The sequence below is a fragment of the Astatotilapia calliptera genome, chromosome 14, assembly GCF_964374335.1.
Source record: "Astatotilapia calliptera chromosome 14, fAstCal68.1, whole genome shotgun sequence".
Classification (NCBI taxonomy): Eukaryota; Metazoa; Chordata; class Actinopteri; order Cichliformes; family Cichlidae; genus Astatotilapia; species Astatotilapia calliptera.
This window is the reverse complement of record NC_137435.1, coordinates 15,340,204-15,366,728: the sequence shown is the minus strand read 5'-3', so window position 1 is coordinate 15,366,728 and position 26,525 is coordinate 15,340,204. Positions and strand designations below refer to the sequence as shown.

The following is a 26,525-nucleotide window of genomic DNA, read 5'->3' as shown; positions in this document are numbered from 1 at the left end:
ACGTAAGAAGGCAGAAGCAACAGTTAGTGGTCACATGACCACAAGAGTCTTTCCTCATTTCAGCGTCAGCTGGCTCCAAGCAGATGTGAAATCGAGGCATGTAGGGAGATTTCAGCATGTGAAGTATTTTCTTGTTTGACTCTTTATCAGTATTTTATCAGAATATTCAGTCCGAACTACAACAGCAAAGGGGGGGGGGAGCTGTTGCCATGGCAACCAAAGCCGCGGCAATCGTCATCACGAGGCTTCTTCTGCATTGTGTGTGTGTGTGTTTGCGTGTGTGTGTATGGACACAGCGTGTGTGAGTTCACCCTCCTCTCTTCAGGCAGGAGGCGAGGACATCCCCCTCTAACACTGTGCCAGAGAGGAAGAGAGAGAGCGAGCGAGAGCAGAGAGAGAGCCTGACTGAAACCCCATAATGCACCGCACGCTGCAGGGCTGAAGTCGTGCAGATTCATCAGTTCCTGTTCGAGGGGTTGTCTGTGAGCGCACACGCACTCATACACCCAGACCGAAGCAAGAAAATACACGGACGTCCAGGCAGGTAAGACAGCTTTGCTCTGACCGCACAGATAGCGCCGAGTTTTTCGAGATCGTCTGTTTCTCTGTTCGCCCCTGCCAAGTGAGAAGAGAAGAGTGGCTCTATACAGATGCCAGGGTGTGATTAATATTTGACATGTTATGATCCCGACAACTTCTTTACCTGTTGCTTGTGACTGCTGCTAAATTCTGTCTCAAAAAAACCTGAAACTTGGATTATTCAAGAGGAAGAGTATATTAAATAGAGCGGAATCAAAATAGTTGATATGCCTGTGATATATTCATGTCAGTTTTTGGTTGTTACTTGGCTTGGTATTTGCATGCTTTTTTCCTTTGATCTAGCAGGTTTGTTTAACTGTAGCCAGTTTCAATACACTGGATGCGATTTTTGTGCGCGCTTCTGTTCAGATAGTGCTGGTTAACATGATGAAACTTTCAGGAAATTACAAATTGTAAAGCACTGTCATTCTGGACAGTTAAATTCATCAGAAACAGCGTAACATGTTCATTTCATACTAAAACATATCTTTTTATTGGACAAAAAATATATTTATCTATAAAAAAGACAACAATTATACAACGTTGTAAAACGTATACGTTTTTAAGGTAGTCTACTATACATGCCCTAAATGACACTGGTGTAAGCTGACAGGTAAAAGGGTAGCTTTTGTATTCATTTTGCGGTTTAACTGTCACAGAGGCTTGTGACCGTATCTCTTGCGCCAGAGACTGAGGCAACCTGAAAAGCGCAATTGCATCAGCTTAGCGCACACACTCTTAAACTTTATTACCTCCAGGCTCAACTGGGAAGTCTCCCCTCTGGGACTCAAGTGTAAAATCATGTTTCAACAATGTTAAGTAGAAAGACAAAAAAACCCCAAATCAGTCAGTAAAACTGGTTATTTTGGATTAAATCATAATTTCAGAAAGACTTTTGAATGTGTTTTCTGAAGAAATACAAATTCTGTGTTTAAATGAAATATGGCTGAAAGTAGTTTTATTTATAGTGCTCTTTATCACAAAAGAGCCCTCAAAGGAGCTATGACACGAGGAACTATATTTGTGTATCTTGCACCTTTTGGAAACAATTATGTAGGTATGGGATCTGTTTTTGCTCAACATTAACAGGCTATGCAAAGAGATTTTGCAAATAAAATTTAAAAAAAGGAAAAAGAACAGAAAAAAAGAAACTACAATGCAGATCGCACAAAAATGTCTTGTGAATATTCAGCTTGTCTCCATTTAGCACTGGCCAAAAACCAGTCTCTTTGCTGTGCCACTGCAAAAAATCCACCTGTCACATTCAAAATGGAGTTGATTCTCTTTTTCATAATGGTTGCTTTCATTAATTGTCTCCCTCCATGTTATCTGTTGCTGACTGTATCCTCTTTACCTCTTAATCTTCTCTGTAGCTGTGTTGGTGCTTAAAGATGTACTTGATTATTTCCAGGTTTGTTCATGTATGTATCTGCGTAGCTGCTTCGTTAAAAGTTTGCGGGGGGCTTGAAGAATAGTGGTTTCAGATCGTGAGAGTAAATCCAAAATTTCTCTGAATAACAGTGGTTATACCAGAACTATTTCAGTGGTGAGTTTAAGAGGTTTTAAAACAAATGATATTCAAATATTCTACTACTGGTCTGTTATAAAGCTCTGTGTTGAAAGATTCCCTCATTTTCAGTACAGTCACACTAGCAGGGCCCCGAAATATGTTGGTACCTGTACACAGAGCTGTTCGGATTGAGGATGAACTTCTGGAAGGTTAAGTATTTGCGATTGGACCTGGAATGGTTAACAACAGACTTGCTATGTCAGGTTGTCCCTGTATGATTTTCGCTTCTGCAAAATTTTTAAGGTTTAAGGCTTTTGGTCTGGGCCCAACCCTGGCTTTGCTCAGCAGCATGGCTCAAAAGTGATATATGGGTCCAGATCTGCTCGTTCAACTACAATTGATGCTGTCTCTGGTGTTCTGCTTAAGATTTTCCCTCATTCCTGCCTTTATTGACCTGGAACACAAGTTCCACATGTTCACGAGTCCATGACCTCATTTTGATATGATCAGCATGAGAGAGGATTGAACGTGTAACGGCTTATGTTCGAAAGCAGTGACTCAAAAGTCTTTTGTCGTTCTCTCTTCCATACACAGACATCAGCAGAGTGGTGAGCAGGAACCTTAGTGTGCAATAAATTATCTGCAATTGCAGCAATTATCTGCAAGTCCAAGACCTTTCACTCTGCCTTGTTTTTTCATCACTGTATTTATCCCTTTTGACTAGAAGGCTGCTTGTGCAAAGTCCTTTTACTCAAACAATTCTAAAAGAACGGCGTTTTACTTGATTATTTCCATTTCATACTACTTACACTTTGTCTCAGATGGAACATATGCAGTTGAGATTCATACCTTGGAGCTGGTAATCAGAGTACATCAGCTCCTTACAAATAGGGTTCAGTCAGACATCTTGCATTTTAAAGAACAAATAAAATAGCTGCACTGTAACACTTGCACAGCCGTTGATTTTCTGAAGTAAGAAATGCAGTTTTACATTTGAAGTTTGAGTAGCTTTTTATAAGACTAATCAATAGTTTTCTGTTAGCAAAGAGACAAGCTGCAAAAATAGTGTAAAACATGTCACCCCTAATGACATATCCACAAAACATTATCACCTCAACCTGCAGTTACAGACTTAGCTCTGCCTTCCACTGAAGCTTGTGTTACTGCTTGGGTTGACACTGAACACACTGCACTGGGAAGCTGTTTCAAGAGCTATTGCTACACTACCCAGCCAACAGCAAGGGGCAGTGAGATCCTAGTTGAAGACTAATGAACACAGAATATTTTGCTGTTAAGGAGACAAATATTTTTTGAGCATGTGGGAGTAGACAAAGTATACATATTAAGTTATTTTATGTGTCTCTAATTTACCGAGATGAATATTAACCATCCATTCATTCATCCGTCCATCCATCCATCCATCCATCCATCCATCTAGGTACACCCTAGACAGGTCGCTAATCTCATGCAGGGCTAATATATAGAGACAAACAAACATCCATACCCACGGTTACTTCAGAAACACATTAACACACAAGTGCACACATGCACTTAACCTAACCCCATAGATGTGTTTAAACTGTGGGAGGAGATCTCACGCAGACATGGGGAGAACACAGAAAGGCCCCAGCCTGGATTTGAACTCATGAACCTTCTTGCTGTGAAGCAGCAATTCTAACTACAATACTCTTCTTCCATTTGAAAGGATCATTTTAACATTGTAATATTTGCCATGTTGCCTGCAGAAGTGTTGATGAGTGTTCTGAATGAGGTAGATGAGTAGTTACACTATGTACACTTGCGTAATTTTGACAGGATAGTTTCAAATCAAATATGGCAAGTTGTGCACTTATTTGAAGTAACACCGCTGCATTTGAATGTGTCACATTAACTGTTGCATTTATTGGACATTTACAACTCGCCGAGCCTCTGAAACACATCAAGTACTAAATTCTTCTGTGATGAAAATGACTGTTTTATGCACATTAACACCAAACGCAGCCACAACATCAGCGGCTGTTAATATTACCTGACTAGCAGTGATGTAATTGCTGATCAGGGTTGGTTGTCCTTCCCATGCTGCTTCATAATTAAGGGCAAGAAGTGCGCATCATTCCAAACTGAACTTCCTCACTGTTATCATAAGTACACTATTCCAGCATGCATAGTCCGACTACAGATGATGCTTTTTCCAGTGCAAAAATGGTGAACTCTAAAACTCCTAGTGTTTTAGAGTTCACCTGATTTATAAAAGATCACAGTGCAACATGTACACATTTGGAGACACAGTTGAGCATAGTCCTCTAAGCCAACTACAGGACCTTTTTTGGGCACAGAACAATGACTTGCCATCTCTAAAATCTGAATTCCATATTGCTGGTGTCTGTATTGTGTTGCTTTGACTCTATGAACGAACCGATAAATATTTATAGAAGCTGGAGCTAAACACTTAGAGCAGTGCAGAGATCCATCATAGGTGCCTTTGAAGGCGGGCTTTAGCTTGCTGTTCAGTCAACACCTTTCACTTACTGTCTTACACGCACACACCAACACACATGCACAAATAAATAATATACAGGATGAAATACTGCTGCTATAAGTCAGTGATGTGGCTCTGAGTCACTCGGTAACACCCACCTCACACGCACACACACATGCATGAACGCACACACACGCACCTCTGCAATAACAAAGCCAGATATTCACACATGCTCACACACATACACACATGCACCTGACGTAGTGTTTGATGGAGTTAGAAGCCATGGCAACAGAGCTGTGACTCTTGCTGTCCTGTGAGTGGACTGAAGCTGTGGAGGAGGGAGGAAAAAGCTAACAGCCAACACGGCTTCTCAAGTGCAGCTATTATTATTCCCATTCTCTTATTCCTTGCTTTTTCCTCTTCTTGCCTTTCACAGCAGCTATCTTTATGGTGCTTTTGTTTTTCTTCAAGACCGTTAGAAAGACTATGAGGTTCAAAAAAGAAAAAAAAGAGAAAAACTCAACCGAGAGAGGCAGAAGAGAGGTCAGGAACTATGTATTTTTGAAGCCATCGATTGCAAAACCTGACACATCATCAGAGGGAATTGCGCTGATTCTCCCTGCTGCAACCAGACAGCATTCCGGATAGCATCTTATTTGTTGACATATTATTTTTATCTCACCCTTCTCACTTGCTGCCTCTCCCTCTTTCAGACTATAACTCTTCCTGTCTTTTTTTTCAAGTCTCTGTGTATTCCTCCTTTGCAGTTCTCTCTCTTTTCCTGAGAGCAGGGTGGTGGTGGAGGAGGGGGCGTGCGGGTGGACAGGTCTCGCAAACATCATCTGTATAAGATTAACTGACTGCAGATACAGATGGTGGAGAGACAGAGAGGGAGGTGTCGGAACAGTGCAGGTGAATTGCATTTCGGTCTCCGGTAGCACTTTCACGGTCTGATTGTCAGCATTTGTTAACATACACACGTGCACACGGATGCGTGCACTCTCCCTCGCGCTGCCAAATCGTAGGAACGTGGCTGTTGACAGCAGAAGTTTGTCTGTTCCCCTGCGTTGCCCTCCCTCTCTCCTTCCCTCCCTCCATTGCATACGATCCAAGCACGGGCTGTGAAAGGTGAACTTGCAGCCTGCTGTGGATAAATTATGTGTGACATGTTTAGCTGTGCTGCCTTATATGGAGACTGGTGTATCTGAATACTGTAAGGCTCTGCCAAGAAGGAAGGAGGGAGAGAGGGAAAGAAGAAAAGGAGGAGGAGGAGGAGGAAGGAAAAGAGGCAAGGGAGAGAGAAAGCGAAGGAAAAAGGAAGGAGGAGGGGGCGGTGGCAGAGGGAGTGAAAGAGAGGAGTGCCGCGAAGCAAGCATGAGGTTTTCGCTTTCCATTCTCCCCTCAGCAGCAGTCAGATGAGTCCATGCAGAGATACAGTAAGTCTTGCTGTTTACTCAGTTTATATGTGTGTGTGTGTCTGTGTGAGTGTGTGTGTTTGTGTGGGTTGCGTGCTACTCTGCGTTAACAAGACCGAGTTGTCCATTCTTACTTTTTCTCCTTTGTTCTGCCGTGACTCGCTTTTGAAAATTTTTATTCGCCATCTGGACGTTGAGTGTGTTGATGTGTTGATGGGTGTTTGAGTGAGTTTTATGAGTGTTTCTAATTATGTGTGTACATGTGCAGATTGACACTGCGCCTCACTGCTAATGTGTGGTAGTTTTGATTTGCGAGAGCATAAATGTGGAAAAGAGCTGAGCAGACAAAAAAGAATGGGTAAGGTTGGTGTTTAATGTTTCGCAGAGTAGTTAGCACACACTCACACTGACACACATTCCCTTTTCGTTTACACTGTGTCTGTCTTATTTTTGGACTGCAATAAAGTCCCTGTTGTGTGAAAACTGCTGGTAACACTAATGCTAAATATGCTCTCACCCTGATGGATACCTGAATGAGAAACATAAATACACGCGCACACGCACACCAACTCAATCTCTGACTCGAGAACAGTCCTGCACTTCTGTACAAAAGCAAGGCTACTGGTGTTTACAGTGCAGCTGCCCTCAGGAAATGACCTGAACGTTACTCAGACTGACACACAAACGCACGTGCAAAAAAGAAAAAAAAAAAATCTGTTGAATATTGTGTGTAATGTAAAATATTCACAATATCCGTTAAGAAAAGTACATTAAATGCTGTTATCTTTGCACCAGGATTGGTTAGGAAACGAGGAGCAATCGTGATGAAATTATGATTATTACATGTGCATAATTTCTGTTAAAAAATGTGATTCCCAGTTTATCTTCATGCACATCTCATTTGCCACTCATCTACATACATTTTCCACACTGCACAAAAAGGGGTTGTGGTGCATGATGTCTCTTCGATGACAGAATGGAGGGTTTCATTTTAAGCTTCATGAGTGCCTCGCACCTAAAATTCTCTGTGAAATCTTTCGAACTTTCTGATTTTTTTTTTTAAACACCAACCCACTTATCAAAAAGAAGGTAAAATATTAATTTATCAAAGGCACAGCTTATAGCTGCTCACATTTAGAACTATACCTTCACTTTCCAGAGCAATAAAAACACAATAAAAGCATTGCGGTGGTTTACCGGTAAAAGACTTATTTTGATGCTGCGAGGTGATTTTCCCTTAATGGTATCTTGCTCCGGTGTCATGGCAATTGATAGTGACTCACAAAATTGAAAATACAGGTTTAAAATTTAGAAGAAGAAAAAATGCAATGATGCCTGAATGTTGATTGTTTGTGGGCGGCACACCTACCGCTATGTATAGTGGTAGAAGTAAAACGAGTACCATATTTGAGCTCACATGCACATTTTTGTTATTTACCAAACTCACACTCCTTGCTGCTTGTTATCAATCATTATCTCCACACCTGCCACTCTCTTTCACAGTTCTACTTTCTCATATTGCACATCTCTGTCTCTGTCTCTCCCTGCAGCTTTCAGTTTTATTCTGTCTGCCTGCTTTTTTTGTGGCTCTCGCTTTGCTTCTCTTTCAGTGTCTGAGTCGGTTGAAAGAACTTCTCTGCAGATCTACAAGGTCATTAGGGTATAGAACAGCGGCGTGTGGAGGCACTCAGATACATACTGAATTACACAGCACGCATAACTCTGACTGATCAACTAGGAGTGTGTAAGACAAGAAGATGCTCTAATAGGGAGAGTGAGAGAATGCTTGATTACCTGCGTTTGTGAATTTCTTTGCAATTTAAAAAAAAAATGTAGAAAAGGTCTGTCCTCATTTCTCATCCTCCCCCACCTTCTAGTTTCATCCACCACCTCTTCTGTCCTTTCGAAGTGATGTCATCTCCCTGCTGTCTTCAGCAGCCACGGGGCAGTCTGTTGAATGCAGATGAGCAGTGTGTTTGTTTGAAAAAGCTAAAGTGTATGTGCATAACAACATGAACTCACCCTTACTCTTATTTGCATTATTCAGTTACCAGAAAATAAGAAAATAGTGTGGATGCTTTGATCAAGGTGAAAGCAAAAGAACGTGAGCGGACACGACTTTGAATTCCAAGCCTCAGATATTCGACACAGAGCGTGTAAGTGGCAGATAGACAGCCACTCAGACAAATGGTTGGGGAAGTCCTACGAGGCCATTTGGCGAGTGGCAAAGTCACAGTGAGTCAGTCAATGGTGTATGATTGCTGTTTTCCCTGCAGTCTGCAAAGCTGTCACCGGACTAATGCACACTAGTGGAAGATGTAATCTATAGTAAATACAGTTGGCTCCATAGAGCAGCCCTCTGTGGTTTCTACAGATTAAGGTGTCAAACAGAATCACTGGTCAGAGACAGCTGAAGAGTACAGATTATCCCCATGTTTGGCCGATTTGCTGATCTGGTAAATGGTAAATGGCCTGTATTTATATAGCGCTTTACTAGATCTTTATATAGATCTGATGACAAGCCATGGATCCTGCATTTCGCATGTGGGTGTGGTGGTGATATTTTCTTCTGAGAGGGGCACTTCTTTGGTATTTCCTCATTTGATCAAAAATGCCAGACTCTTGGATGTGGAAAAAAGTCCCAGAAGGTCAAATCATTAGCATTAATAATCTTCATCTACTGAACTTTACGTTATGTTATTAAGCTTTTTCAGACCTCCATTCCTAATCGGGGATCATCTCACAGTTACTAATCTTTTTTTTTTTTTTTCTGTAAAGGAATTCCACAGCCAAGTAGCTCATAAATAATTCTCATTTTGCTCTACCTTTTCTACCTTTTGCTTATTTTCCTCACTCCTCTCATTATTTGCAAAATATCTGTTCTGTTTCTCAGGCCATGCCACCTTTCCCTTCCCTGTCTTTCCATCTGTCTGTCACTTTAACTGTGCTGCTTTTCTTTATTATAACTTTTGCATTCACTTGTCTGCCTGTATTGTCTTTCGAGGCTGACATGTCTCAAAGCGAAACAGACATTGTTAAACTGAACAGTCATGTCAGTGACATCAATTGTGTTTGTGCATTTGCTGAAAATGGCCCTGTGCTTGAAATGACACATGCTGAGATGCCAAGTGAATTTACAATTTAGGTGTTTTTTCCTTTTTCATGAGCATCTGTCTTCCACCTTTCCAGCCATTAAATCTATATCCCCTGGACATCTTCTTCTATCACTCACTGTCTCTATCAGTCTTTCGGTCTGTGACTCTTCCTCTCATTCTCAGCATTTTCCAATCTTTCAAAATCTACCCTCCCACCCATACTTTTTTGCACACATATACTCACACACGCACCACCTCCATTGCTATTCCTGAGAGGAGCAGACTGGTCTGGCAGTGGGTTGGTTTATGTCCATGAACTCAGTGACACCCTTGCTGCCGCTGCATTACACCAGGCTGGCATCACCACAGCAAAGTAGCCGTACTGCAGTAAAGGAGGAAGACAATGTGTACATCCACACAATGTATGTGTACATGGGGACTGCATGTAATCCCCTCTCCCTGTGTAGCATATCAAACCACATATCTTAACCATGAAATCTATATGATCGCACACATCCCAAGTCATATGAGTGTGCTACAAGTGCCTCACCCCTTCTGTCTATGTGCATGTCAGGCTCTTTAAACACTTGTGCTGATACCACAGTGCAGACGACAGCTTGCACACGTGCCACTTGACTGCCCCTTGTCATCTCCCCTCCCCTCTGTTTGTCTTACAGCTAAAGGAGGGAGTCACAGACTGTGTGGTTAATGTGTGTGTGTGTGAATTAGAGAGAGTGCACGAGAGATCGTTGATGTGCATATGCATACGTATCACTCATATGGTAGTATCCTGATTATAAATGCACTTGGTGACCTTACGTTTATCACTACAATTGTGTTTCCTCTAGCTGATGCAGGCCTGCTGTTGCAGTGCTAATATGTGTGTGTGTATGAGTGTCGCAAACTCAGCATCAGAATGAGGTATAAGATTACCCTGATGGTACAATCTGTCTAACCGTCATCATAATGGAGTATCATTCCACAATGACTAACACTCAGCTGAAGACTGTCGGATCAAATCTCCAGCTTGCGTTTGTTTGACAGGGTTCATGTGTGAGCCCTATAATTTCAGTTAAACCCCGGCAAGGTATTTGAGTTAACTTGTGCCATGACTAAGATGCCCATCACTGTTCCTCTAGCAGCTTGAGAGGGAGGAAACCAAGCAAAGGCTTTATTTTTCCTGAGGTACTGTAGATTCAAGAGAAAATTGCCTAAAATCAAACTAATGCACAGTTTTCAGTTTTATTTATATAGCACCAAATCAAAACAACAGTAGCCTCAAGACACTTCATATTGTAAGGTAAAGACCCTAAAATAATACAGAGAAAACCCCAACCATTAAACGATCCAAAGCAAGCACTTGGCAAAAGTTGGGAAGAAAAAACTTCCTTTGAGGTTTAAGAAACCTCAAGAACCAGGCGCAGGGAGGGGCAACGAGGGGAGGGACAGAGGACAGAAGACACAGTGTGGAAGAGAACCAGACATTAATATAGTATTTAATGACTTCATAGAGGAAATATTCTCTAAAACAAATCAAAAAGTTATGTTTATCTGTGGTGATTTTAATATTGACCTGTTGAATCCGAAAAAGCATAAAATGACCGACGAATTCCTAAACACTATGTACAGTTTGAGTTTACATCCTAAAATAACCAGGCCTAGCAGAATTACACCACATTGTGCCACCTTACTTGACAATGTTTTCACTAACAATATGGAAAACAACATTGTGAGTGGAATATTAATTACTGACATCAGTGATCACCTACCAGTTTTTGCAGTTTATGACACTAATTATAAGAAAAATCAGCATGAAGAACAACTGAGATACAGACGTAAGGACAGAAGAAACTATGAATGCATTTAAGAACGATCTATTAAATCAGGACTGGGACAATGTGTACAAAGAAACTGATATTGATATTGCATATGGCATATTTTTAAGAATATTCATGGAGTTGTACGATAAAAACTGTCCAACAATAAAATACAACAGAAAGCACAAATATTCAGATAGACCATGGATCACCAAGGGTTTACAAAACGCATGTAAAAAGAAAAATACACTCTATAGGGAATTCCTAAAACAAAGAACAAAAGATGCTGAAAATAAATATGAAAAATACAAAAATAAGTTGACCAATATTATACGTGTATGTAGAAAGGAGTATTATAGTAAAATATTGAACAACAATAAACATAATATGAAGGGAATATGGGATGTTTTAAACTGTATCATTAAAAATAATTCTGGACAACAAAGTTATCCTCAATACTTTATCGACAATGGCAATATTATGGAAAACACTGCTGATAAGGTCAACAGCTTTAATCATTATTTTGTAAATATTGGACCAAAACTGGCAGAACAAATTCCTGAGTCACTGCCATCAGTAGAATGTAGTGAAAACCTGATTGATAGGAACCCTAACTCAATGTTCCTCACATCAGTGGAGGAAAAAGAAATAATTGACATTGTACACATGTGTAAATATAAAACATCCACTGATTGTAATGATATTGACATGAAAATCGTCAAGAAGGTCATTGAAGGAATTGTAGGACCTCTAACATATATTTGGAACTTATCATTTCAGACGGGAAAAGTGGCATACAAAATGAAAATAGCTAAAGTTGTGCCGCTGCATAAAACTGGGGATAGACGCCACTTCACAAATTACAGGCCTGTTTCTTTACTACCACAATTCTCCAAAATCCTAGAAAACCTGTTTAATAAACGATTAGACAAATTCTTAGATAAATATAAATTACTCTCTGACAGTCAATATGGATTCAGATCAAAAAGATCAACATCTCTGGCATTAATCGAATCAATTGAGGAGATTACGAATGCTATAGATCAGAAACAGTATGCAGCTGGAGTATTTCTGGATCTCAAGAAAGCATTCGACACAATCAATCATGACATATTAATTAATAAACTGGAACGGTATGGGATTAGGGGGGTTGTACTGCAATGGGTGAAAAATTATTTAAGTGACAGGAAACAATTTGTGAAGCTGGGTGTCCATTCCTCATCATGCTTGGACATTGCTTGTGGTGTTCCACAAGGCTCTGTACTGGGTCCAAAATTATTTATTATTTATATAAATGATATTTGTAAGGCATCTGATATATTAAAATTAGTATTATTTGCAGATGACACAAATATTTTTTGTTCTGGGGGGAATCTAAAGGAGCTGCTGGATACAATTACTTCAGAAATGTGCAAAATTAAAAAATGGTTTAACAGGAACAAACTATCGCTAAATCTAAGTAAAACTAAAATAATCTTATTTGGGAATTCCCTTAGAAATGCAGAAGTGCAGATTCATTTAGATGGTGTGGAAATTGAAAGAGTACTTGAGCATAAGTTTCTTGGCATGATTATAGATGATAAATTAAACTGGAAGTCTCATATAAATCATATACATAACAAAATTTCAAGAAGTGTCTCAATCTTGAGTAAAGTAAAACACATTCTGGACCACAAATCACTCCACATTCTCTATTGTTCCCTGATTGCACCGTATTTGAATTACTGTGCAGAGGTTTGGGGCAATACTTACAAATGTTCGCTATCATCAATCTTTATATTACAAAAAAGGGCCATAAGGATAATCCATAAAACTGGTTACAGAGATCATACAAATCCACTATTCTTAAAATCAAAAATTCTAAAATTCACAGATCTGGTTCATTTTCTCACTGCACAAATTATATATATAAAGCAATAAATAACCTGCTTCCTGACAATATTCTAAAAATGTTTTCTAAAAGGGAACGGGGATACAATTTGAGGGAGGAATTAAATTTAAAACATCCTCGTATCCGTACAACATTAAAAAGTTTTTGCATCTCTGTGTGTAGAGTGAAGCTGTGGAACAGACTAAGTAAAGATATGAAGCAATGTCCAAGCATGGCGCAGTTTAAAAAGCGGTTTAAGGATATGGTTTTTACAGGGTACAGGGAAAAGGTAGAGATTTGATAGGGTGTTCTTGTCTAATATTTTCATGTGTGTGCGGGTGCACGGGTATGTTGGTATGGGTATATGTATATATTTGTAGGTTGTGTATCCTTGAGGTGTTAATGGGGTTATTGAAAATGTGTATATGTGCGTATGTGTATATACGTATGTATGGATAGATAGAAACATATATGTATATATATTTAAAAAAAATACACATGTCATATAATGTAATTGCAAGGAGGTATTTCTGTAGTCTATTGATACTAGATAGTGGAAAAGGGGTGGGATTAAATAAGCTTATGCTTCTTCCTGCTCCTTTTTGAACATGAAAGTTATTTGGAGCTGTGGTTGATCATTTTCCTTTTGTTTTGCTTTGTTCATTTGTCTCTTAATTCTATTTTGTTGTACTTTTTCAACATGTTCAAAATAAAGATTCAATCAATCAATCAATCAATCAATAATAACTAATGTAATAGTTAATCTAATAGCAAATAATAAAAGTGAAAAAAAAAAGTTCAGTGATCATAGGAAGTCCCCAGCAGACTTGGCTTATAGAGTTACCTTATCCAGCCCTAACTCTAAGCTATATCAAAAAGGAAAGTTTTTAAGTGTAATCTTAAAAGTAGAGAGGGTGTTTGTCTCCCAAATCCAAACTTAAGAGGCCTGAAAGCTAAAGGCTCTGCCTCCCATTTAACTTTTAAATATCCTACGAACCACAAGTAAGCCAGCAGTCTGAGAGCGAGGTACTATCAGGTCTTTAAAATAAGATTTGACCTGATTATTCAAGACCTTATATAGAGGCGATGAAGAGAAGCTAATATGGGAAAAATATACTCTCTCTTTCCATTCCCTGTCAGCATTCTCACTGCAGAACTGCAGATCATCTGAAGGCAACAATCCATTTTTTGTTGTCACTGTGACATTTGATGTTTTCATATAGAGGAAATTAGTTTCCTCTCTAATTAGGACTGCATGTAAACCTTCAATATAACTTGTATTCAGAAAACAAAATCCCTCATGCAATATTTCAAAACAGGTCAGAAACGACACCATTAATCAAGTGTGTTAAGTCATAGCACATTAAATTTCAATTTTGCAGCACAGTGTATCTGTTATTTCCATTATTAAAATGTATTTAAATAGTATGCACCATTCTGGGGGAGGAAATAACCAAACCAACTTTTGAAACTGCTTGAATAGATGTGTGGTTTAAAGACCAGACCAGTGTTGCCTCACTGCAAGAAGGTCCTGAGTTCGGTTCCACCACCTGGCCTTTCTGTGTGGAGTTTGCATGTTTTCCCTTTGTTTGTTTGGGTTCTTTCCGGAAACTATGGCCTCCTCCCACAGTCCACAGACATGCAGTTAGTGGTCATTCCAAATTAGGTGTGAATGTGAGGTGGGAATCTGAGTGCGAGTGGTTGTTAGACTTATGACAAACTGGCAACTTGTCCAGGGTGTACACTGCCTCTTGCCATATGGTAGCTGGGATTGGCTCCCTAAAAAGGATAAGCGGAAGAGAATGTATGGATGCTGAAATGCTGTTGTATTAAATTAAAGAACTCTGTCAACATGTATCGTAAGAAGTAAAATGACAGAAATCTGTAAGTTAATAACTTTGTCTAAAACTTTTATATCAAAAAGTTGCAGTTACCAGTCCAAAATCAATGTCCTTCACATCCAATGGTCCTTATTGGAGTCTTTGCCGGGCCGATTCTGGCTCCCGGACCTTATGCTTGACACTCCTGCGGCAAAGCTATATGCATATATACAGGCGTTGTCTCCTGCCGTTGCGCTACCCCTGCTCCTAACCACTGCAGCCTCATTAATGGACAGCCCAGTGGCCGTTCCCGATGTCACAGTGTCATTTGAAAACTCTGTGTCTTTCCCTTATATTGCTATGATATGAGGCTGGACCTGACACCATTAACCACTTTGTCCTTGCTTTAAGCATGGTTTATCTAGTTGCCGTGGCGATGGTGACCTTGCAGCACATTACTGGTGGTACTGCAGCATAAGGTGTTGTGTGAACAAGGAATGAGTATAGAGACAGCGAGAAGGAGAGATAGAGGGGGCTGAGACAGTGGGCGAATAAAACGAGGACAGCTACTATTAAAAGACTAGCCACGTTCACAGAGTTGTTTATGTCACATGATACTGCGAGTGCAACTTAGCAGAAGGCGAGCAGATTTGTTTGAAGAATAAAGACTTGGGGAGAGAAAAATAAGTGAAACACTGAAGCATGCATGTGTAAAGAAACAGAAAAGGAGAACAGGTGGAGATTAGGGTACGAGAAATGAAGAGAGATGAGAAATGTTGAAATGATATCACAGCAGAATGCCAGGCGTGCTTTTTAAAACTCTGCTTTTTGCCCTCCCAGCTTTCCCTTTTGATTCCTCCTCTTGCGTACCTGCCAGTTCACACCTTGATTTTCCTGTCTTACTACCAGACACCGACCTCTGTCTCTTACAGACTTGTACTAATTGCTCCTGTTTGCCTCTTATCAATCCCTTTCCAGCTTCTAGCCTTTTCCTGTCACCACCTTTGGTCTCCTTTACTCTATTTGTCTCTCGCAGCCTCCCCACCCCATACAGGCTCTCCCTGATGTGCCTATCAGTATAAAGGGCAGCTCAGGTCGTTTATAGATGATATCCTGGTCAGCCGGTGATGCGGTGTAATATGAAGCGTCCAGCATCTGCTTTTTGCTGCTGCTGCAGTCAGCGCCCTTTAACCTCTCACATTACTGAATTTCCCCTTCTCTTTTTTCCCAGTCCTCGCCTCTTACGCCACCAACTTCTTCCTTAATACCTGCAGTGTAAACTTACTGAACAATTAAATTGGAGCCAGAAGATAAAAATCCCTGTTTCTAACCTGCTGTATTCCCAAAATCCAGAGAGAAAGAGCATAAAAAACAGATTCTGAACTCTTGGCTGAATTTGTAACACTTAGAGAGTGGCTGAACCATCAACTTATACTGCATGAACACACAAGACTTTTCAAATGCTAGACAGCAACTCCGAAGGCACTTTAATAGATCAGAGTTTATCCTGTGACTCTCTTGGGGAGTTATGTTTTCAAGCATATTATTTTCTCTTAGTTTCCAGCAAGCTTCTGTTTCTCAGTGAACTGTGTTTGGTAGATCATCCGTAGGAAATCAAACATGAAGGAACCTGCTTTCTAGCTTTCTTTTCTTCACCTTTGGTTTTATTTTTTTTCCCCTTTTCTGGAAGTCATTCAAAGTGAATAAATGACTCAGATCTCTGGCCTGCGTTCACAAAAATCTTCCTCATTCTTCCTCTTTTTGTCTGTTCTTTACTCTCAGATGCAGGGCTGCATGTTGCTTTAGTTAACAGCTCAGTTTCATGTGTGTTATGCTCAACAGTCCAAATTAATATTATGGTATGCAACTATATAAAAAATAACACTGACATCATTCTGAGCAACTAATGTATAATTAATTATATCTATGCTACAAATGGCAGTGTTGTTTTTCTGTTTGGCCTGTCTTTCTGTTTTATTGGCTGGCTTGCCATTTTGGCTCAGACATCCTGGCCAACTCCTGATTTAAGTCTCATGACATTTTACGTGGACATTCATGGTGCCCAGAGGATGAACCCTGCTGACTTTTTCAGTGGTGCCACCTGCAGTGTGACATTTGCATTTTTATGTGAAATGCCACAACTGCTAGTTGATATTGGTGTGCAGCTCAGAATGACTTACAAAAAATTTGGTGATCTTTTCATTCAATTCTAGCTAATAGTGGATAAGTCTCTACTACTACCAATAGCTACTTAACAAATTAATCTTTTTGCTACATGAATATTTTCAGGTTTTTGTAGCCTACCTTGAGTTTTTCATGTGTGAGCAGGCTGTGGTTGCATGCAGATAAAAGCTGCGTGTGGCAAGCAAATTGGATATAGCGTCCAGAAACCATGAGCTGTAACTTTTTATTACCTTCTTGTTCTTTATCTGGATGTGGAAACAATGACCAGAGGACAAAAATGGAAATCTTGACTCAAATATTTGGATAACAGAAAGCCACAAAAACATTGGCTGTTGTCCCCAGAGGCAAATTAGGCTGAGTCGCTCATGGGGTCACAGATTTCTCAATTTTGAGCATTACATGCAGCTTCTCACAGACATAACATGATATTATTTTTGTTGAGTCTTATTTTTGTTCAAAGAAGTTGCCAAATCAGTGTTACTTTTGCAATATTATAAAGGTGTTGCAGATATGTTAGTAAGAGGGTCTTAGTAGTCAGTACTTCCACAGCAGGGGTGTCACTCTGAGCTAAATCAGTGTGTTTTTCCTGGTCAGTTGTCATATGCATGAAATAATGTAGAGTTGGGCCAAATGAATGGCACCGTTTTACCAGACAGATTAACACAAGATCAGATGGCTCTCTTTAAACGAGGAGATACGTGAACCCTGGTGACACTCGGCATTACAGTCTGCTTTGTGCTGACCACATGTCAACAGCTGGGGTTGGCCTGGAATGAGACAGAATATTCAGCCAATATTTTATTCTTTTTAATGAACTCTATGTGTGTGTGTGTGTGTGTGTGTGTGTGTGTAGGGGTGCATGTGTCTGTTTGGGGTTTGAAGAAATCGGGGTGTTTTGTGGGAGTGTAACATCCCCAGGTTTCTGCACTCCAACTTATTACTTTGGCTAGTTGATCTGATGGTGTAATAATATCTTCTGCCTCAGGCTATGGGAAATGGCCACATGCATTATTCACACGTGGTAAGATGTTTATTGATGACTTCTTTATTTATATATTTCCTCTGTGCCAGAGTCATTTCTCACATTTGTTACTTCTTAGTTTTAATCCTGCTTTGAGGTGAGAGTCGACTAAGGTGCCTCACTCCCTCCCCCATGTGGAACTGGCACTAATAATGCATGTAAACGTGGAGCCCCATTACATCTATATTATTTTGTCATAGCTGTTTCATTTAGGATATTCCAGAACCCGCAGAAAGCATAACTCTTAACAGAAAACTAGCATGCCATTGCCTTAGGACTCAAGGGTAAGTTTGTCTAATCAAATCCATGTACATTCTCTGTTTGTTTTCTTTTTAACCATGCAGCCTTGCAAATGAGGCATATTCCCTTTTATATGAGCATATGCGAGAGTTCAGTGCAACTGAACTGTGGGGTTATGCTCTGATGTCTCATGTCCTTTGTGCTTAGACCAAATAAAACAAGACTTTTAACCAGGAGACCCAGGATCATCCCCCACGTGGGAATATAGTTTTTGATGCACTTCAGTTATGATTCCATTGTTTTGTGTTACATTGTTTACTTAGGTTACAGAAAAGTACAACTGTTGTCCATTTTCTGGTCATGCTGATCAACACTTTGAAAAATTATAAACATAATATAGTGCATGTGAGACATTTACACTTTTGAAACTACTTTTAATAAATGAAAACAATAAAAAATGTTGAAACTTTGAATTTTTAATGTGGATTTTGAAAAACAAAAATGTTATGTGTCCTTTAAAAATGGTGGTAGGAATGCTGCACAGCTATGGTGGTTAACTCATAGGGTATGATTCTGCAATGGAAATGTTTGCAAGGCTTAGGAACTGTCCTATGAAGAACACTGTCCTGTAGTCTGGCAAATCAAGTTTAAATATGACATCATAGCCACTTGGCTCACAGTTCAAATATAATCAGAGCACATGGGATAGCTGGCACAGGCACATACATGTTATATAATACATGTTTTCGGAGAAACGTATGCTGCTTTGTATGAAAGTGAAGGTTTTGCTCTGCAAAGGTTCAAACTGAAAGCGTCTGTATGGCAGCCATAACACGAGACAGATGACTTCTGTAAATACTAAGGAAAGGTACTTTGGTGCCTACTTTGTCACACTGCTTACCATCGGATGCACTAGTGCATCTTTAATAAGAGGAAAGAAGATAATGGCTTTAGTTCGGAGAATTCGAAGCTGTTCGAGGAAAAAAATGATTACACAAATCGTATAAATGTTAATTACCGGTGCATTTCCTACTATAACTTGTAGATTTGATGATATGTTTTAGACATACAACAGTTTGTTATTCTCGTGGGTGAGCTATGGATATCATGCTGTTTTATTAGAATCTGCATTAGTTAATACCAAGGTTTAATAGGTTTTGTCACGGGGTGTAAACGGACTCACACGCAGACCAGGGATCCTTGCAAGGAAGACAGTGAATTTATTTACTTTCCCGGGTCCGGGAAAGATCTGTACACAGAAACTCCGGTTAGAAACAGACTGATTGCTCAACGATACAGCGACGAGTAGCACCGTGCTGCCATCTTAAGTAGGGCTCGGGATTGCGACGATAGGCAGCAGGTGTGGAGATAGCAGGTGCGTGGGCCAGGGGCGGGAGCCCATAATGAGCACCGCCCCGGCAGGAGAGAGAGAGAGAGAGACAGAGCAAAAACAACAAAAACACATGGTGAGGCACAGGGACCATGACAGGTTTAGAGAGTGTGCTATAAATAAATAGCGTGAATACATACATCAGTACAATAAATTTAAGGTTTACCATCAGTTTCAGCATTGCTGTATTGCCAGACTTCAGGATTATCATTAATTAATTTTAATTCAGTCACAGATGCCGAATGCCTTAATAAAGACTTGAGGTACACTGGATCATCTCCACAGCGGGAAGGGGAAATATAAATCTACAGGATGAGCAACTAATCTCAGTGTGACAAGCATTTTCTTCTATTTTAAATGTTTTAGATTCAGCGTTTTAAAATTACAACGGTGGTAATGAGGTAATCTTTTTCAGATGTCCACATTTATATAGCCTGCAAAACAACAAACAAACAAAGACAAACAACAAGTTAAAGTATCATGGATGTGCTTTTTCTAGTTCATCTTCACAATATTTTCGTTTCAGCTCCAGCAGCTACAACGTACCCACGACATTTGCTGCCAAGTCAGTAAGTACCATTTAGTTGGGTCCTTCGATTTTCTGGTTCTTTTTTCCAAAGTCGTTACGAATTCTCTTTTAAGCCTTTGCTTGACCTCGTGATGCTTTGAATTTTAAATCAAGCAGTCAAGATGTGATGGAAGTGCAGACTTTCTGTTTTAATTTAAGGGGTTTAACAAAAGTTTTGCAATAAATGCTTAGGAATTAGAGCCATTTTATACATTTATATCACATATTTAGATGATCAAAAGTAACTGGGCGGACATCATTTTATATCATTTCAAAGAAAATCCTTTGCTGTCAATGAATGTCCAGTCTTGAACCCATGGACATCAGTAATTGCTGTGTTTCCTCTCTGGAGATGCTTTGCAGGCCTTTACTGCACCCACCTTCAGATGCTGTTTGCTTGTGGGTTTCTGCATTTAGTTTTACTTTTAATAATTGAAAAACATGCTCTGATGTACTGAAATCAGGTGACTGATTAGGACACCAAGGAATATATCATGTCTTTGCCTTAAGAAACTCTTGGGTTTCTTGGGAAAACTCTTGGAAAACTCTTGTTAAGGGTTATCCATTTGCACTGACTAGTTTTGCAGCATTTGGCTGAATCTGAGCAGAGAGTATATCCCTGTACACTTCACTGCTCATCCTGCTGCTTTTATCAGCAATCACATGATCTATAAACACTAGTGACTCGATTCCAGTAGCATCCATAACAGTGCCTCCACTGTGTTTGACAGATGTTACAGTATGCTTCAGGTCATAAACCGTTTCTCTCCATCTCTGAGCTTTTCTTCTCCCATCGCTCTGTTAACAGTTAATCTTGATTTCATCTGTCCAAAGAGTTGTTTTTCTTTTTTCGGTGCACGGCTTCCTGTTCCTGAATGTAACCGGTGGTTTTCCTGACTTGTTAGTTGTTGATGCTTAATTTGTACTTCCTGTACTTCTGTCTGCATACAGGAAGTGTTGACTCACATCTTGACATGTGTGTCTTAGAGATTTCAGCATAAATAAAAACAATGTTTGAATATATGTTGATACCAGAAAGGTCAGGAAGAAAGAGTGGGTGATGTAGAAGACTAATTTTGGCAAGCAGTAGTCATCTCTCTATTCACTCTGCTGCCACTTGCACATATCCGCGCTGCCCAAAATATCAGCTTTGGGCTGAAAAAGTAGTTCACGAAGTGACTGGCCCAAATAGGAGCAATCAATGCTTGACCAAGTACTTTCATTTTATTATGCTTTTTCCCTTCCTAAGTCATGTACCTCTTCATTTTTCTTCAAACTGTCATTTTTAACTCTTGGCCACATTGCTAGACTACTGATTAAAAATCTGAAAAAAGTTGGTCCTTGATACTCCTCTACTGTTAAATATCTGGCATCATTAAGGGTTTTTTTTGTGACAGCCCAGTGAGATAAATGCTTTGATTTAATACAACCACCTGAGAGCAAGTTTTAAAGTCATGCTTAAGACTTGATATCTATCCACACAGACTTTGGTGAGTTGATTTGCTTGGTTTTTTTCTGACTTAGTTTTCTTCCTCTACACACTTTAAATGCTAATTTAACCCCACTGAAACTATACCATGTTTTGGAGTTAAAGAGGCGTTACCTAATACCAGGAATACATATTTAGGAATAGAGCCTCTGTGTGAATCACAGGCCACGGTGAGATTGACTGAGAGGTCACTCTAAATAAGGTCATTTTGAAGTTACCAGAGGACTCCTATCGAGTTGGATGCTTTATATAAACATCATACCACTGTTTCATGATAGCACTGTCACAGAAATATTTCATCTCTTAAAGTGTGGGAGACTTAGAAGTGATGTAATCACTGGTGGGATGTCGGTTTTTGGGCACTTCCTGTAAGCTGTTGGAGATTTGAGGGACAGTCATGTTCTTTCAGCAACCACTTTTTCTCAGATGAAATGCTTTAACTATCGCAGAAAAGAGTCTAACAAAAGTAAAACAAAGAAGCACGTCCCAAATATTTCCCTCTTCTGTAGCGACCTTTATCAAGTCATTGCCTCATTTGTCCTACCCGGCAACCTTCCAGCAGTGACGCTGGGACCGTCTAGCTTGCTGATAGGCTACTTTTAATCTTACTGGGGATGGGCCGATTGTTAAATCACAAATCAATACTTTGATACTTGAGTGCTCGCCATTAGCTGCGTGTAAATACTGGCTGCAGTATTTTAGAGTATAGTTACTTGATTTTTGTTTATTGTGTTTCTTTTTTTTCTTTGTATTGTCTTGTTATTGTTCACTTGTCATTCATTATTTTCTGTTTGTTTACGGCGCTAATTCTAAATGTTAATTAATACTGATGCAGACGAAGATGCATAACATAATTGTCCCTCTTCCACTTTCTGTCTCCCCCCTCTCTCTTCTTCATGGTCGACTTTTGAAATAAATTGTCTGTGCCTGAATGCTTGAGCTTTGCTGAGCTTTCCTGTTAGCAATGTGGTGTTTGATTTTCCAGCTGAGAGCCTGGTAGTGTCTGCGAGAGCTACTGTGGGAGAGCGTGCGCGACAAAATGAATGGGAGGCAAGTTCAAATGAGGCTTTGTGTCTGAATCCAATTGTGTGTGTTTGAGAGGAAGAGTATTAGCCTTGTGTTTGTGAGCATGTATGTGCAATAAGCGCTGTTACCCTGATACTCTTCCCTCCTTCTCCACAGAGAGAAGTGCCTTCATTCGCTGACCCCTGTGGCTGTTTGGCTCCGCTGAAGCCGCCTGTGCCTCTGCGCCTGTCCATGTCTGCTGGAGCTGCCAGCCACACCACGAGCACCAGGACTGCCATGATTGCCAGCCTTGTCCGCTGAGGCTGTCTCCACATCACTGACACCTCCCTCCTCCCCTCCATCCCTTCCTCTGTCTGCCAGCCAGACCTCTCTCCACCCATGCCACTCAGCCCTCCTCTGTGGAAGTCAAACACGCCACCTTTCTCCGCAGACAGAGGCCGATACTGAAGACACAGCGTTTTTATCGGCTCGTTTTAGCAGAAGAAGATTGTCTCTTTGCTCTCCCCTCCACCGGCCCCTCTCCCCCTCCTCCTCCTCTCCTGCTTTCTTCTCTCCTCCAGCCATGCATCTTTTCATCATGGGCCAACTCGATCGATAATGTGTTTTGCCATTCATCTCACCTGACAGTTCAGCTGAGGAGCAAGCAAGGCACAGGGAGAACTGGTGTGCATGGTGTGGGTGTTTGAAAGAGAGCGATTACAAAGCAGGTCTCTCTGGCTGTCAGCAGCCTAAGCCCTGGGTGACAGGTGCTGAAGGAGCCCCAAACAAACTCTTAGGATGGGCCACAGGTGGTAGACGACAGCAAGGCCTCTTAGGCTTAAATTCAGAGTCAGACCCTGGGGAGAAAACCTGTAAAGTCTGCCTTTTTCCCATGTCCTTTATTTGTACTTTCTCATCATTTGCCTCAGTGTTATTAGAAACATACAGAAATAGACATAACTGCATTTGCTGGATATCTATTACTCTTAATCGACCCCTCCTTCCTGGTTTAAAATGGCGGTGAATGTGACACCGATCCGGGACACAAAGTGGCTGACACTGGAGGTTTGTCGGGAATTCCAGAGAGGAACTTGTTCACGACCAGACAGTGAGTGCAAGTTCGCCCACCCTGCCAAGAGCTGTCAAGTGGAAAATGGCAGAGTCATTGCCTGTTTTGACTCTCTCAAGGTGAGTATGACAAACACCTGTGATGTTCAATCAGCACTGCCCTGTTTTTTTGTTTTTGTGGAGTTTTTATTTTTATTTTTGAGCTTATGCTGCTGACAAGGGTGGTCTGAGAATTTATCAGTTTGTTTAACTCGTCTACAAAATCGACACAAAATATTATTTTATTGCTGTGCTTCTTATGACTACATTTGGTTATACTTTGGCAATAGAATGTATATAGATCTGCATAAATACTTTTAAAAGTATGTTTGTGTGTCAGGGTAAGCTGAGATGAGGCCATAATCGCATTAACATCTGTGAATCAGACTCAGAGTTTCCTTTGCAGGCACATAACTCTGGTGCAGGACTGTTGGTTGGCACAAAGTTGCAAAGGATTTTGTGTGATCGTCACATCAACGGGCTGCATGGGAAATAGAGAAGTAGGACAGCATACTGTGTAATTCACGTTTGTATGTAAGTCTGTGGGTATATGTCTGTGTGTGTTATTTTGAGGTCATGCAGCACAGTGGGGTGTTCTCAGAAGGCTCTGTAATTTACTGTCTATTTTTGCCCTGGCACTGAGACAACACACTCCCACTATGCAACTCCTCTCTCCGAGACAGGGGAAGAAAAATCAAACGGCAGAGTGGATGGAAAGAGGGAGGAAAATGGACTGAGCTGAGATGTTGTGAAGAAAACACAAATACATATATTAAGGTATAATAAATGGGGCGAGAATTATTTATCCAATGCTTAAAAGAGATTAAAACGCCCTAGGCGCGAGTAAAGTTTTGATTAAAACTTCCAGAAGAAATGACACAGATATTTATGTCGCAGTGTAGCTTGTCACCAAATCTGTTTATAGGCTTTCAACCAATTTTATTTAATACATTTTGCAATAAGCTTAACTGCTTTTGTTGTCAGTGTAAGTGGTACGAAAGGTGGACAGAGGACAAAGGTTTGATTCTGGCGACTGGAGACATTGGAGAGGTTTTGCATCTTGACTCATGAGTGTTAGCTCACGGCAGCTAACCACTGTGGTTGGAGAGTTTTCTGATTTTGAGCCAGTTTTGAGCAGAACTGAATCTAGAGCCATGCTAAGATTAGTGATAATGTTTAATGTGTCTGCTTTACAGCTGCCCCCATCATTGTTTAGCATGTTAGCATACAAATGTTTGCCAGCTAAACACAAAGTTTAGCTGAGACTGATGGGAATGTTAATACTTTTACAAATAGAACAAAATCAGTCTAAACAATGTTCAGTCCAAACTAGAAACATCTGCTTCTTGGTGATTCTGGAGGAAATCACTAAGAAGACACAAAACTTACCCTACCACCATAGTGTTAGCATAGTTAAAGAATAAACACCTCATCCTGACATTATACTCTGTATACTGAAATGCAGATACTCTAGGGGAACAAATGCCAACATAAACATTTTGATATCTCAGATGTTATTAATTTGATAAGGAGATGCTGACGTAATTTAATTCAGGCATTTTTCTTTTGATATAAAGGAGACAAAGTCAGGTGTGAACTTAGTTAAAGAAAAAGAAGAGAAAATAAGACAGTCAAGGAGGTACATTTTGATAACACACATATGTAGGTGGAACAGCAGTGCAGTGATTAGCACCGTCTCAAAGCAAGAACGTCCTGGGTTTGGTTCTGCCGGTTTGCTGGGTTCTTCCTCTTGCAGTCAAAAAACATGTTAGGTTAAATATGATTCTAAGTGTGACTGTGAGAGCGAATGATTGTTTCTATCCACGCTCTACCCCAATGACAGCTGGGATAGGAATTCAATTGGTTAAGAAAATTGGATGGATGTATTCTTAAATTTGATGCTGCAAAATGTTATAAACACTCATACACATCGAATATGCAGTTCATTTTTTATTTGATCAACATTAACGAGATTGGGTGTAAAGGCTGTCCAGTGGCTGAGAGCCAAACATGATGGCTGAGAGGTTTTGCATCGAAAGATCATAAAAGTGAACGTACACGGGATAAACACAAGACAAATGTACAACATGCACACACATGCCTCTAACTGCTTTCTCATTACTTCATATGTTTTATATGTGCTGAATGCAGAGCTATCGGTGAGATACATCTCTATATTTTGGCTCCAGTGGGCACAATCGTTCTGGATCCTAGAGCTCTGTGTACTCTCTTGTGCACGTCTTGTAATTTGTCCCCTATCTGATTGGCAAGCAGGGTGTTATTCTGTGTAACTGGAGACTTGAGCTGAGAGTTAGTCAAGCAGTGCAGGCCTTGGTTTATACCTGGGGATGGATTTCTTGTTAAGCCAGGCACTGTGTTATTACAGTTATGGGCTGTTTGGCTGAAGCTAAGGTGGCTTGTGTGGGTTTAGTTGGTACAGGTAAGGCAAGAATGGATAAGGGGGGCAGCTGGGGCCTTGTATGGATCATGAGAACAGACAGACAGACAGAGCTGGAGAGGGCAAGAGCAGGCGCAGCAGGGAATGCGCAAGGAAGCATAGCACTATGCACACAGCCCTTCCCTGCTCTCAGTGCCAGGGCATTCCACAGTCTACCTCCCTTCCCTGCCTTCATGACAGAATGATAGATCTGCTTTATCTGCAGATGAATTCATAATACATAGCCAGGCATGGAGAAGGGGCAAGGGGATAAGGGAAGGACAGGCAGGAGAATGTGGATAGAAAAATAGGAGTAAAGGGATGGATGGTGCTAAACGTGGCTTCCCACCCCTGGATAATTTTTCACACCACCTGCCCTTCGGTGCTTTTACAATGCAGGCTAGCAAAGGAAAGGAGGACTTGTAGCAGGAGAAATAGAAAGACGCATGGATAGCTTCCTTAATTTTATCTTCTTTATGTATTGAATCAAGTCTTT

The 26,525-nt window shown here is 40.4% G+C and overlaps 1 protein-coding gene across 12 annotated transcripts in view; it reads left to right on the top strand.

Annotated features, from left to right (window-relative positions):
- The first annotated feature begins 278 nt into the window (after positions 1-278).
- LOC113036528 (muscleblind-like protein 1) overlaps positions 279-26,525 on the top strand; it is a 67,225-nt gene continuing 40,978 nt past the window's right edge. For 2 of the 12 annotated variants that reach the window (XM_080288344.1, XM_080288334.1), the window contains exons 1-2: positions 282-544; positions 22,663-23,673. In XM_080288344.1, the coding sequence (XP_080144470.1) occupies positions 23,500-23,673 (174 nt within the window). In that variant the 5' untranslated portion in view covers positions 282-544; positions 22,663-23,499. Of the gene's footprint in view, positions 545-4,277; positions 6,008-22,662; positions 23,674-26,525 lie in introns of those variants that run through there. The other 10 variants (XM_080288340.1, XM_026192931.2, XM_080288341.1 and 7 more) reach the window with 8 other exon arrangements.